This window comes from Dipodomys ordii, unplaced genomic scaffold (genome assembly GCF_000151885.1).
Source record: "Dipodomys ordii isolate 6190 unplaced genomic scaffold, Dord_2.0 Scaffold17, whole genome shotgun sequence".
Lineage (NCBI taxonomy): Eukaryota > Metazoa > Chordata > Mammalia > Rodentia > Heteromyidae > Dipodomys > Dipodomys ordii.
This window is the reverse complement of record NW_012267233.1, coordinates 21570569-21585444: the sequence shown is the minus strand read 5'-3', so window position 1 is coordinate 21585444 and position 14876 is coordinate 21570569. Positions and strand designations below refer to the sequence as shown.

Here is a 14876-nt window from a genome sequence, read left to right as displayed (position 1 = left end):
ACAGTTGTAGTTAATGTTTATATCTTTATAAATGAAAAGGCAAAATGTGTTAGATACTTGGTGTTTCTTCTCTAGAACTTTCTCAATTCTTGTCACAAACCTGTAAGCAACTGAGCAGCTTCTGTTTGTACCTAAAATAGAAAAGCATATTTTATAAACAATACAGTTTAAAGGTATGATAACTTCTGAATTTTAAGTTTGTCAAGTGGACTGTGGTTTCTACGAGTTTCCAAAATAACAAGACAGGACATTATAAGAAAAAAATTTCTTCAGTGATAACTAAGACTTTTATAAAACCATTCCACCATTGCAGTGCTGTGGAACCCATCTAGGGTCTTGTGCCTGTAGAACAAGTGTTTCTACCACTTAGCTAAATCCCTACCACATCCTTTGATTTTATGCTTTAGGACTTACTTGATCTAATTTAGATAGATAGATAGATAGATGTGTATAGATAGATGTGTATAGATGTGTATATATATATATATATATATATATATATATATAACATAATTCTGTATTGCAGCAATAAAGTAGTAACATATGGTGACAATGATACAGTATTATGTGTTGGGACAATTAGGCTTTAAAGACGTTTTTAGTTCACCCTTTAGTGCCTCAATGAAAATCTATCTGCCTTACTTTAGTTATTAGAGATGTTTTACCTGTTTATCTTCTTCCGTGTGTGCTGGATAATCCTTGGCTTTCATTAGCCAGAGCGCAGCAAGCTTTTTGTTGTTTAGTTTCAAGTATGTCTTTCCTAAAAGGAGCAAGTTTTTGCTGTAGAAGTTTGGATCCACTGTACAAAGAAATAAAATTAAATTTAGCTCAAAACAAATAGGGTTGCTCTATTTTTAAAGGTCTGATTTGAGAGTCAGTTAGTGATTAGACTACATTTTTCTTTTGCTCAACTATTATTTCAAACTGTAAACTAATTGCAATTTGTTCAATGTCTGTTACTAAGTACAGATTACATTTCTCATTTAACTACTGCATAAAGTAGATAATTCTATTTAATAGTTAAGAAGTTGAGGCTCTTGATTAAGAATGTAAGACAGTACAAACAGCTATTTTTTTAAACCTGTTTTCCTACCTGTAAACCAAGTGCCTAAAAAATTGTCTACAATACACACACACACACACACACACAATTTACTGACTGAAGGAAATTATGGTGATAATGTAAATTGGTAAGCTGGGCAGCGGTGGCTCACGCCCGTAATCCTAGCTACTCAGGAGGCTGAGATCTGAGGATCGAGGTTCAAAGCCAGCCTGGGCAGGAAAGTCCGTGAGACTCTTATCTCCAATAAACCACTAGAAAACCAGAAGAGGTGCTGTGGCTCAAGCGGTAGAGCACTCGCCTTGCGCTGAAGAGCGCAGGGACAGCACCCAAGCCCAGAGTTCAAGCCCTATGACTGACAAAAAAAAAAAAAAAATGTAAGTTGGTTCAACTTTTGGTGAATGCCCAGAATTTTAGACACAAAGAAAGAATAACAGTCTACTTTTTTGGAGTTCATAATAAAAAGGAGAGAGAAATGTGAACACAATGTGCAATAAGAATGAAGAAATGCCTTATCTATCTGATATACAAACTTTAAAGTTACAAGAAGCCAAAAGAAAAATCAACTCAGTGATAATACCTGTACTGACTTGGAGGATGAGTAGGAGTGTATTCTTGGTTGAAGGAAAAAAGTATGAACAAAAGAGCTATGAAAATGAGAGAAAGATGGTTACCAGAAACTAAAAACAGGGTGGAGACAGGATAAAGGTAGGCTGGTTGAGGAGGGTAACAAAATACAGTTAGGAGTAAGATACACAGCACAATAAGGATGACTACAGGTTTTTCTTACTGATTTTATACAGAATTTAAAGCTGCCCAACACAAAGAATGATCAATGTTTAAAGACATGGTGATACTAAAATTAGTCTGATCATTAGGTACTGTTACAGGCTGATATCATATGATTCTTCATCAACAAGAATTATGTGTCCATTAAGAATAATTTTGTATTGAAGATGGATATGATTGAAGTAGTTAGTTTGCATGTATAAAAACAGAACAATGAAACTTGTTGAAATTGTTTTAGGAAGGGGAAAGAGAGGTTAAAAGCAATGGGGTAAGATTGACTGGAGTACAATGTATACATGTATGGAAATGTCACAATGAAACCCATCTTGTACAACTAATGTATGCTAATAAAAATAATTTTTACAAAGTTTATGAATGAAAGTATGAAGGGTGGGCATGGTGGCATACAGGAGGCAGAGACAGGAAGACAATGCATACTTGGCCCAGCCAACCTACATACTCAGCAGGATCTTCTCATTCATTTCATTGATTTTCTTTTTGCCTGAGTCAAAGTCTCACTGCAGTCCAGGCTAGTCTTGAGATCCTCTTGCTTCATCCTCCCAAGTCTACAGATGTGCCACTGCCATGTTGAACATATTAACTTCTGTTTCCTCCTAACAATCTAGGGCCCTCTATTCAAAACATACTTCCTGGGACTGTGTATATAGCTTAGTGGTAGAACACATGTATAATACACACTAATTCAATCCCTAGCACCAAAAAGCAAAGAATATAAGTATACTTGTTTAACTGCTTTTTTGGCTTACTCTTTGTGCTAAGACAAGCTGGTATACTTACGGATCCCTAGCTTTAACGTGTATTGGTGCAGTAACAAATCTATTTTCTTATGCATTCAGCAAATTTGCTAAGCATCATATGTTAGGCAGTGAAGTTAAAATTCTATACTAGAAAGATAGAATCCCCAACTTCCTGCACTTTAAGCCTTGTACACATAAATATTAAGTGAAAACAGGTTATAATAGGATTTGTACAATACACAACACAGGAAGAGCTTCTGAATTTGGGTAACCTTTTGCCTATGGAAAGTGAGCACTCGGGTGATACATGAAGGATGATTGGTATTACAAGGATTATTTTAATTCACTGAAGACAGATCCTTGTTTTTCTCAGCACTTCCAATTCTTAAATCTAAAAGTCTGCTCTTTTACTTTGTAATTAGTTTTAATCCTTTGAGAAAATTATATTCTAAGATTCATATTCATGTGATACATAAAATGGTATGATTAGAAGCTATGGATGAAAGGCAATGAAGTAAACCAGAATTCATGAATTAGACATTATAGGTGTGCAACACCATAACCAGATCATTGACTGTAGCTGGGATTATAGGTATGTCCCCCTGCATCTAGCTTCAAACGAATTTAGAAGGCAGGTTTTTAAAAACTAACTTGCCTGTTAGCATTGAAGCTTTTGAACAAGTCTATGAGTATAGAGCCTCAAATATAACAAATAATATGTCTTATTTTTCTTCTGATTAAATTGTATAGAAGTATATCTGTAGTAATGTGTGTGCATGTGCATGGTCCTGGGGCTTCACCTCAAAAACCTCATGCTCTCCACTTTTTCATTCACAAATGGTATGCTACTTGAGTCATGCCTCCACTTTTGGAATTTTGCTGGTTAATTAGAAATAAAAGTGTCCAGGATTTGTCTACCCAGACTGGCTACAAACTTATACTCACAAATCTCAGGCTGCTAAGAAGGTTGGATTATAGGCATGAACCACTAGTACCTGGCCTCTGCAGTGGTTCTTATGGTATATTTTGTACATTTTTTTTTTTGGTGCTGGGGTTGAAAAACAGAGGGCTGATGCCCCTCAGTAGATGAATGGATCAAGACAATGTGGTATATACACAATGGAATTCTATGCCTCCATCAGAAAGAATGACATTGCCCCATTTGTTAGGAAATGGAAAGGCTTGAAAAACATTATATTAAGTGAAGTAAGCCAGACCCAAAGAAACATAGGTCCCATGGTTTCCCTTATTTGCAATAACTAGTATATGTCTGAGTCAAGCAGAAAAGATCAGATAAGGTGATGTTAGGGAAATGAACCCTAAGATATGTATTCAAATGTTTTTTTTCTTTCATGCGATTGTTATTTCTTTGTTGCTTTGTATGTCCCTCCCCCACAGTGTAACCCCTGCTTTCGCTGTATTTGATGTCAGTATAATTTGTGGAGGGGAAGAGGAAAAACAAATCGCTTAAATAGGGATACAGGTGGACCCATTTCAACAATGAGATGTACAAGTCGTTATGTTGAAAACGAACTTTACAACTTTGGTGTGGGGGGGGTGGCGAGGAGGATGTGGTGCGGGGCGGGGTGAGGATAGGAAGGGATGGGAAGGGGAAACAAAGGAGGAGGCTACAATGCTTGATAAGAAATGTACTCATTATCTTGCCCATGTAATTGTAACCCCTCTGTACAGTATTTTCACAATAAAAGAGACAAAAAAAAAGAAAAACAGAGGGCTGAATTACATAAATGGATCATTCCAGAACTAGAGCTCTAAATTCCAGTAGTTGTTTATTTCTTATTTAGGTGAACTTTGTTAAAAAAAAGACAATGGCATTTATTTTACAATATCAAATACAAAAAAAAATCTAACAACTTGTACCTGTGTTTTAAAAATTCCTATTCAGGACAGGCACAATAAATTCCTATTATATAATTCAATATTCATATGATTTAAACTATCAATATATGAAATCAAAATGCATTACCTTGCTCTGCCCTGTGAAAATAGCCCAAAGCCTGTTAAAAACACAAGGTACAAACAAAATGAAAAAGATTAGAATATACTCAATCATTTCTTAAAAAGTATATTCTCAAAGACCTATTCCTACATTACATGTAAGTCAGTAAGTAAACCATCCTAAAAATAATGATCAATTTAACAGCTGATAGTAACATGGCTAAATTGAACACACACTCTTAAATCATCAAATAAGATTATAATGTATGGACCACTTTTGGTAATAATTTCATTGTGATTTATAAGGTAGCAAACTGTCGTGTGCAAGCCTGTAATACTAGCTACTCAGGAAGCCAAGACCCAGAGGATTGCAGTTTAAGGCCAGCCTGGGCAGAAAAGTCTAATATTAGACTGGCTCCAGCAAAAATGCTGAAGTAATTGCTCAAGTGTTAAGAGCACCAGCTGAGGAAGCAAGTTGAGCAAGTGCAAAGTCAACTCCAGTGCCAAGAACTAGAAAAAACAGCCTAACGTGCAGAAGGGACAGAAGTAATATATGTAACTCAGTTGTCTTTGGTCTTAAACCTTAACAGTGACTCCTACTTAAAAGCTAAATTTACTAAAATACAGATTGTGCTTTGTGATTTTTTTTATTTTTATTTTTTCGTGGAGTGCTTCAGGTAGAACCAAAACCTTGTACATACTAGGTGGGTGCTCTTAGTTACATTTCTAGCTCCCATATCAATTTTTTCAAGTCCATTATTGAAATTCTTACCTACAATGTATTATGAACCTGAAATTCTCTGCTAATTTCTGTATTACTTAAACTACTACCTCTCTAGTAATTACTTAACATTTGACTTCTCAGAAACATGACTAATTTGCTATATAAAAGCTGCATATCTTTTTTCCTTCAGAAAACAATATTCTAATTAAATATCTAATAATTCTTTTTTTTTTTTTTTTTGGTCATGGGGCTTGAACTCTGGACCTGAGTACTTTTCCTACACTCTTCAGCTTAAGGAGAGCACTCTACCACTTGAGCTACAGTGCCACTTCTGGTTTTCTGGTAGTTAATTGGAGGTAAGAGATTCATGGACTTTGCTGCCTGGGCTGGCTTTGAACCACGATCCTCAGATCTCAGCCTCCTGAGTAGCTAGGATTACAGGCATGAGCCACCGGCACCTGACTAAAAATTCTTTATATCCATTTCTATACTACTTTAGAGGTAAAAAAGAAAACCATTAAATTCTCTGTCGTGAAAGAAGAATTGGGACAATTTTCTTTCAGTTGTCCATTTCCTTATACTCTGAAAATATGTTGAATGCACAAGGCCTAGTTTTATTCCAAGTACCAAAAATGAACAAAAACAACAGGTTAGGCAGAAGTCCTTCTCAAATTTTATTCTTAATATGTAAAGCAAAAGGCCTTGAAAATATAGGAGGTAAGCCTTTCATGTTAATTTTTATAGAAAATTATAATTTTTCAATTCAAATATGTTCTTTTATCCTTAAATTAACTTATTTTGTAGGATACATAAAACACACTGGGTAACAGATGCTGTTATTTCTTGTTCTGTGTGGCTTTTATATGGCATAAACTTCAAGTAGAAAATGAAGGTAGATTTTAGCCATGAACTATTTAAATTGACAATATACTAGAATTATCAGCCACTTACCTAAAGTGGGGGAAAAAAAGCACTCACCAGTCCTGGATAGTAAGTATTAAATCTTTGTGATAGCATAGTTGAACTGGATCATTAGAAACTTGCTCAAGTCCCTCACTGAATCAGAGCTCCATATGCCGTATGTATGAGTACTGTTGAATGTGCTGCATTCGCTGCAGTAAGAAATCGGTACTAATTTAACAAAGGACGTCACACTACCTCCTCATAGGTGGAACTAGGAGGAGTTGCAAACAGCATTTCAGCAATTCTTCTTTGATACCAGGGCATTTCAGCAAATGTGTAGCACCTATAAAGGGAAATAACATTATACATTCAAAAACTACCTCTTTTTTCATATGAAAAGAACTAAATTTTTTAAGATATAAAAGAAATCTGTTCTTTTAAACAACTGATACTTTACATACCCAATAGGTTAATATTCATAATTTGCTAGCAGGGGTAGGAATCATTCAGTCCTTGGACTTGTAGGGTCAAGTATGCGTCTCACCGAGGGTACTAGCCCTCGGCTATCTGCCTGTATTGATAATTTTGTTCTTCCCATAATGATGTTATAAACAGTCAAATAGCCTTTGGCAGAAAAAGGGTTATTCACTCATGATAGACACTGACAGTTTAGTAGTTTGTATATATTTTATGATTAAATGGAAGCAGTAAGCAAGTATACAAATGATGTTAATACAACATATCATCTACCACTGAGTGTTTGCCAGGTGCTGGGCTGCAACAACTGAGAGAGGATCATTAGTTATATGTTTGGTTTATAGTTTTTTTGTTTTGTGGCAGTATGATATTTGAACTCAGGATTTCCAGGCAGGTGGCTCTACAATGTGAGCCACATTTGCAGACCTTGTTTAATTCTTTAGACAGGATCTCAAGTTTTTGTCCAGAGCTAGTCTTGGACCAATAGCTGCCTGAGTAGGCTTTTTTGGAAGACATGGTTTCACTTCTAGCACAGGCTTTGAAGTTTTGAACTCACTGTTTACCTTTGTCTCCCAAGTACTTGGATTACAGACATGTACCACTAAACCTGGCTCATTATTCCTTTTTTTTTCACTTAATGTTAAAAAACAATGAAATTGAGAAAATGAATGAATAACAAGAACAAGAATTTTAGCCTATTTTAAAGAAGTGATGCAAATTAACATCCAAAAATATAACTCTCTGAAATAAATAGGAAAATGTTTTTGATCTTTGTCTACAGCCTGAACTTCTTGAGGCTGTATCTCATATTTGTTTACCAAGTGACTGCTTCTCTATTATTAATCAGTAATTTAATGTCCTTTAGCCTTTAAAGAGTTTGATGGAGTGTTAAAGTTACCCCACTTAGAAAACAATGAATATTTAGTTCTGCAGACTATCCAAAGGAAATATTGGTAATTTGTTACTCAAAAGATTCTTTGGAGCTAGGCACAGTGGCTTATGCCTGTAATTCTAGCTACTCAGGAGGCTGAGATATGAGGATTGTGGTTTGAAGTCAGCCTTGGCAGAAAAATTAGACTCTTATCTCTGATTTTCCACTAGAAACTTGGAAGAGACACTGGCAAAAAGTGGCAGAGCATTATCATTGAGTGAAAAAGCTCAGGGACAATGCCTAGGTCCCACAACCAAAAACAAACAAACAAAAAGAAACATTCTTTGAAACCAGCAAATATTTAATACGTTTATATACTTTTAATTTCAGCAAAATAATGATACATATTGGGCAGAAGATAATTGTGGAAATGGAAGATAATATTGTTCCTCAGATTGATCAAGTCTCTATCTGACATACTTTGAAGGTGTGAGAACCCTCTTGATGCATCCTTCTATATTACTGTACATAGATTAATCCAGTTTCGCTTAACATGGCAAAGAATATACTGTCCCAACAAATGATTCACTGAACTCTGCTGAGCATTATTTTCCATTGTTATATTTTGCTTTGTATAATACTATAAAATAAGTAAGTCCAGATTAGACAGCACTTGAAATATAAAGAAAATTTTCTTACCAAATACCCATAAGGTGAATTGAGGTTGCATCTTTAGGGTTCAACTTAATTGCTTTCTATCAAGAAATTTAAAAAAGAAAAAGCAATCATTTCCAAACAGCAATAAGTGCATAAGTATATTTTCTAAAAAGCCATGATTAAAAAAATTCAACCCAGAATTTTAGTAAGCAGCATTTTTTTTCTTTTGGTGATACTTGGTTTTGAACTTAAGGCTTTGAGCTGGCTAGGCAGATGTTTTACCATCTAAGGCATTTTTTCTATACCTAGATAATTTGGGGATTAGGCTGGCCTGGACTTCAATCCTCCTTACGTGAGGATGTTAAGCTTATTTTATTCTAAGCTTATTTTAAGCTTTGTATTTTACCATATCCAACTACTGGCTGAGATAGCTTATCACTAACTTTTCACTCAGGTTGGCTTTAAACTACTATTCTCACAATCTCTGCCTCCTGAGTACCTAGGATTACAGGCACGAGTTACTAGCCCAGCTGCATATCAACATTTTCTTCCTTCTGCTTCTTTGATTAATTTGTTTCAATACATTGTCCTATGGATATTATGGGTTCAGAAACCGAGCTAAGATCTATTAAAATGAGAGAAATCACAAAATATACATATTAAATCTAAAAAGTTTTAATATTTAACTGTTAAAAATAAGCTTAAAAGTATAAAATAATGCTTAAATAAAAATAACAGCATTATTTTTAAAGATCTAGAAGTACACAATTTTGGAATCTTTCCCTATAATCATATTTTGCTGAACTTCCCCACTGTACTCCAAAAACCAATACTTATTCATAGACCATAGTTAATAATGATGTACCAAAATAACAAAGTGTCAGAGCTGGGAAGGTGGCTCAGTGGTAGAGCGCTTGCCTTGCATGCATGAGGCCCTGGGTTCGATTCCTCAGCACCACATTAGCAAAATAATGAAGTGTTTATTGAAAATTTCCCTAATTTCTTTTTAAAAAACTTTTTATTGTGAAAATACTGTACAGAGGGGTTATAATTACATGGGCAAGGTAATGAGTATATTTCTTATCAAGCATTGTTGCCTCCTCCTTTGTTTCCCCTTCTCATCCCTTCTCATCTCCCACCCCCCCTACTTTTTACCCCCACCTGCTCATCCCCCCTCCCTAATCTCTTATTGAGTCCATTAGTATAAATTGTGAACAACAGAGTAAGTGTTAAAGGAAATTTCTTTTTTTTTTTTGGTCAGTTGTGGGGTTTGAACTCTGGGCTTGTGTGCTGTCCCTCAGCCTTCAGCTCAAGGCTAGCCCTCTACTACTTGAACTACAGTGCAACTTCTGGTTTTCTGGTGGTTTATTGGAGATAAAAGTCTCACAGACTTTCCTGCCTGGGCTGGTTTTGAACCACGATCTTCAGTTCAGCCTCCTGAGTAGCTAGGATTATAGAGCCACTGGCTCCCGGTAGTAATTACTTCTTTTAGCCAATATTTTATGGAAAGTTAACTGAACACTGTTGATTGTAATAGAAATAAATGTTCTATAAACCATGTTTTTACTTTTAGTGAAATACTCATATAATGATTAAAAGCAGCCTGCCGAAATCAATTAGCTATTCAGGAGACTGAGATCTGAGGATTGCAGTTTGAAGCCATCCCAGGAGAAAAGTCTCTGTAAGACTCTTATCTTATTTGAAAACAAATCTGGAATTGGAGTTTTGGCTCAAGTGGTATAGTTTTAGCTGTGAGCAAAAGAAGCTCAGGGACAGTGCCTAGGCCCTGAGCTCAAGCCCCAGGACTGGCACACACACACATAAACAAGCCCCTTCTGTATTGGATACTTTCAAGGTAGAGTCTCCCTTTTATGCTTAGGCTGACCCTCCCATTTGTGCTTGCATGTGTCACTGGGGAATGATGGGTACACAGCTGTACTCGTAACTAGGAGTAATAGGCCACCATGCCCAGCCATTAGTGAGGTACAGTATATCCAACTTTTATGATTGGGTTGGCTTCAAACTACAATCCACTCCATCTCCTCCTCCCACATAGGTAGATTATAGGCTTAAATCATTACTCTTGGTACAACACTCAGTCCTGAAAGCTTGTTACTATCCTGTAAATAAGTTTGGGCTATACCAATAAATGATGAAGAGACAAGTGGGGAGGAACTATTGATAGGAGGTCATCTTGAACAAAAAAAAAAAAACCTGAGCACCCAGGTGATTTTAGCTTTATCAATCAAGGCAGAAGTGCTATTGCACTCAGCTCAGAAAATTGTAGGAAAATCACTGAAAGCCACTAAAGCATTTTTTTTAAGATAGGGTTGCAGACAGGCTCCAGTGGGTCACACCTGTAATCCTAGCTACTTAGGAGGCTGAGATCTGAAAATCATGGTTCAAAGCCAGCCCAGGGAAGAAGTCTGTGAGACTCGTATCTCCAATAAACTACTCAGAAAAAGCTGGAAATAGCACTGTGGCTCAATGGTAGAGTGCTAGCCTTAAGCACAAAGATACTATTGGGGGCGGGGGGGGGCTGGGAAGATGGCGCAGTGGTAAAGCGCTTGCCTTCCATGCATGAGGCCCTGGGTTCGATTCCCAGCACCACATAAGAAAAAAAAAGGAGGGCTGGGAAGGTGGCTCAGTGGTAGAGTGCTTGCCTTGCATGCTCGAGGCCCTGGGTTCGAAGAAAAAAGCCGGAAGTGGCGCTGTGGCTCAAGTGGTAGAGCGCTAGCCTTGAGCTGAAGAGCTGAGGGACAGCGCCCAGGCCCAGAGTTCAGGCCCCACGACCAGACCCCCAAAAAAAAATACTATTAGGGATAGCCAGTCCTGAGTTCAAGCCCCAAAACTGGCACAAAAAAAGGGGGAAGGGGCTACTTTGTTTCCCAGGCTGATCCTGAATCTTAGATTCAAACTATCCTCATGCCTCAGTTTTTTCAAGTATTCAGGACTACGGATGAAGGTCAACATTTCCATCTGGTCACTAAATTCAAGGTTTTGTACTATGCAATAATTGATTACTGAAATCTAAGCAGGAAAGCATTGATTTTTTTACATGCATGAACTTCAATAATTCATCAGTACCTCAAAATGCTCCTTGATAATGTAGGCATTTGCAATTTTAGCCTTGATGCCTTCATAATCTCCAACATCACTTATGCAGATTGCGTACCACTGAAGAAGGAAAAATGGGAGAGTAATACTCTTAATATTCCATTCAGAACAAAAATAATTTATATGGGCATAAAACCTTATAAAATGTAGGCACAAAGTAGACATGGCCCTCTAGAAACTAAGGCATAGAATAGGATATGTTTGTAGAAAACATGGCATTATAGAGTAGAAAGTACTGAATTATCTAAGAAAATTGTCAATATGCTTATGGTTTGGGTATACATTTAGAAACATTTATAAATGAGAGACATTATCTATTCACTTTCTTTTCTGGGAACTACTTCTCCTCTGACATATGTTATTATTATAGGGCTGCCACAGTTGTGCATTGTAGCATTAATAGTGCTACATGCCTGGGAGGCCAGCTACTCAGGAGGTAGAATAGGAGGATCTCAGCTCAAGCCCAGCCCAGGCAAAGTTAACAAGAAAACTCTGAAAAGCAAACTAAAAGAAACAGGCATGGCCTCCAAGAAAAAGCATGCTTGATTTCAATTTTATTGAGGGAAGAAAGCAGATGGGAAAGGTGGCACTGCAGCTGAGAAATGGAAATGTTCCCCAAGCCTGAGGCATTGAATGGGCTGAAGGGTAGCTGGGAAGTCGGTGTTCTCAGCCTTACCTCCAGGCCTTGCTCTGGGACTTCTTAAAATGGGAAGGTTCCACTTTGCTTTTTTTAGACAAGGTCTTACTGTGTAGCTCAGGCTAGCCTTCACCTCCCAAGTGCTGGTACTACAGGCACGCTTCACCAGCCCTGGCTCTACTTTGCTTGCTTCTGGTGTTCTAGAGTCTACCATTACAGAAAGGCAAGATAATGTGGCTGCTTTTATAAACAGATCAAGCATGTACTTTTTCCCCCAAGAAAAAAATTAATTAAAAGGAACCCCAATTGAAACCTGACAGATTGGCTGCTACTAATACTTTCTGAGTTGCAGGATGCACACAGGTGGTCATCTATGCCAACTCTGCTGATGTATGACCTGCAGCATCCTCCAACTAAAACACAGGGGGGACTAGTTTGGAAAACAGCAATCAAAAGTTCATTTGTTCTTGTCCATTGGCTAACTATGCAGGGTTTTAACCCTTCGATTACCTGAATAATTCTGTAGGTCTTCTGAGTTTATGGCCACATTCTTCCCAAGTTATTTTCCTCCCCCTTGCTGTTTGCCCATCCTGCCAATTTTTTTAATTTCATGGGTTATATTTGAATTGTTACATATTATAACCTCCATTGAATGCAAAGTTTTCTACATTCTCACTGTTAACACTTGTGTAAGTTTTTTTGATATTTTTTTTCCTTTTCCTGGAAGGTTTGTCATTTCTCTAAAGTTTATACACAGTATTTATGTATATAATGTCACTTTCTTAATGTTTTGTTGTTGATATTGTGGGCCTTTTTTTTTTTTTTTGTAAGAAGGACTGGCACCTGGAAAACATACAGAAACACCAGAAATAAAACTGATAGTTGTTGGTAGGAATCTGAGAAAAAAAAAAGAAACAGGCATGGTTCAAGTGGTAGACTTGTCAACCAAGTCTAAGATCCTGAGATCAATCCTCAGAACTACAAGAAAACAAAACAAAAAAACCAAAAATAGGCGAAAAGTGAAAAGACAGAATAATACATCAAAATAAATCAATAATGCTTATAATAGCCAATAAGCGAGATTGTAAAACCAAGAGTATAAGGAGGGTAATTTTGTAATGATATATTTTTTTTTCCTGTCGGTCGTGGGGCTTGAACTCTGGGCTTCCGCACTGTCCCTGAGCTCTTCAGCTCAAGGCCAGTGCTCTACTGCTTGAGCCACAGCGACACTTCCGGTTTTCTAGTGGTTTATTGGAGATCAGAGTCTCACGGACTTTTCTGCCCAGTCTGGCTTTGAACCGTGATCCTCAGATCTCAGCCTCCAGAGTAGCTAGGATTACAGGTGTGAGCCACCAGCGCCCTGCTGTAATGATAATTTTTAAATTATGTAATTTTATAATCTTACAAAGAAGTCAGTTCACCAAGAAACTATAACAATCCTAAATGTTTATAATAGCATTGTAAAAACTAATAGAATTGCAAAGAGAAGTAAACAAATCTACAAGTAAACTTGAAGATTTCAAAACATTCTTCTCAAATTATAGAAAACCAGAAAAGATTTAGAAGACTTAAGCAAAAAATAACCAAGATGACCTAAAGGAAACTTAAAAAGATATTCCTAAATCTGTGTGTGTGTGTGTCCTTTCACATCTAGAGAGGTTATTCCAAGGAAGTGCCTGTAGATGTACCTGTCTAGGATACTGGAAGTGGACTTATGATTCAATGGTAGAGTGCTAGCCTTGAGCAAAAATTTCAGGGACAGAGCCCAAGTCCTAAGTTCAAACTCTCCCAGTCCTCCAAATGACAATACTAATTTACCTAACATACTAAAAGAAATTTGAACTCAAAACTACTTTTTGGAAGTGGCGCTGTGGCTCAGTGGTAGAGCGCTCATCTTAAGCTGAAGAGCGGAGGGACAGAGCCCAGGCCCAGAGTTCAAGCCCCATGACTGACAAAGAAAAACCACAAAAAACTTTTTGATAAAACACTGTAAAAATAAATCTATTCCCTAATTTAATATAGAGCTGTTTTGTCCCTTATATAAATTAGGAGTAAGTACAGACCAACAGACCACTCAGAAAACAACAGTTTACTTTGGCCAACTCACCTTATGAGCACCAAAACTTGACTCATTTTTTTCTAGTGCTCTTTTTGCATACTCTAGGGCTTCATAGATCAAAAGCTTTTTCTCCTCTTCTGAAGTCCTATTAAGCTGAGCTATATCACGTGAGGCTCGTGCCAAACGCCACAATAACTCTGCATCTTCACTAATTTGAAACAAAACACAAAATGAACATTTTAATTCACATTTAAAATTGTTAAAAGTTACATCACTAATGAATGGTCTTTTAGCTAATTAGGATATAGGAAATGACCTATCAGACACTATTATTAAAAATGCTAAATTTATTCTTTCATAAAAATTTTTATTTGGTAACACTGCCCATTGAAATTTCTCAGGAGGATGCGAGCTGAGGACTGCAGTTCAAAGCCAGCCTGGGCAAGAAAGCTTGTGAGACTCTTATTTTCAATGAACCACCAGAAAACCAAAAGTGGAGCTGTGGCTCAAAGTATCTATTACTATTAGCCTTGAGCAAAAGAGCTAGGGACAGTGCCCAGGCCTTGAATCCAAGCCGCATGACTGACCAAATCAAAAAACAAAAACTGCCACTAAAATATAATATTTTAAAAATGATTATTAAATTAGTGATCATAATTTTAAAATATTCTAAAAAATTCTTTTTCATTTTTAGGCAACAAACAGTATTTGCATAAAAGTTTTAAACAGAAATTGAACTACTTAACAGCTAGTAAGTAGCTGGGCACCAGTGGCTCACACCTGTAATCCTAGCTACTAGGAGGCTGAGATTTGAGGATTGCGGTTCAAAGCCAGCCGCCTGGGCAGGAAAGTCCGTGAGACTCTT

The 14876-nt window shown here is 36.9% G+C and overlaps 1 protein-coding gene across 2 annotated transcripts in view; it reads right to left on the bottom strand.

Moving 5' to 3' along the window:
• Nucleotides 1-14876, bottom strand: part of Rmdn1 (regulator of microtubule dynamics 1) — a 24260-nt gene continuing 9384 nt past the window's right edge. Inside the window, exons 4-10 of one of the 2 annotated variants that reach the window (XM_013012532.1) lie at nt 14060-14219; nt 11286-11375; nt 8241-8296; nt 6449-6536; nt 4595-4625; nt 666-799; nt 1-131 (exon numbers count right to left, since the gene is read on the bottom strand). In XM_013012532.1, coding sequence (XP_012867986.1) covers nt 93-131; nt 666-799; nt 4595-4625; nt 6449-6536; nt 8241-8296; nt 11286-11375; nt 14060-14219 — 598 coding nt within the window. In that variant the 3' untranslated portion in view covers nt 1-92. Of the gene's footprint in view, nt 132-665; nt 800-4594; nt 4626-6268; nt 6403-6448; nt 6537-8240; nt 8297-11285; nt 11376-14059; nt 14220-14876 lie in introns of those variants that run through there. The other variant, XR_001174924.1, reaches the window with a different exon arrangement.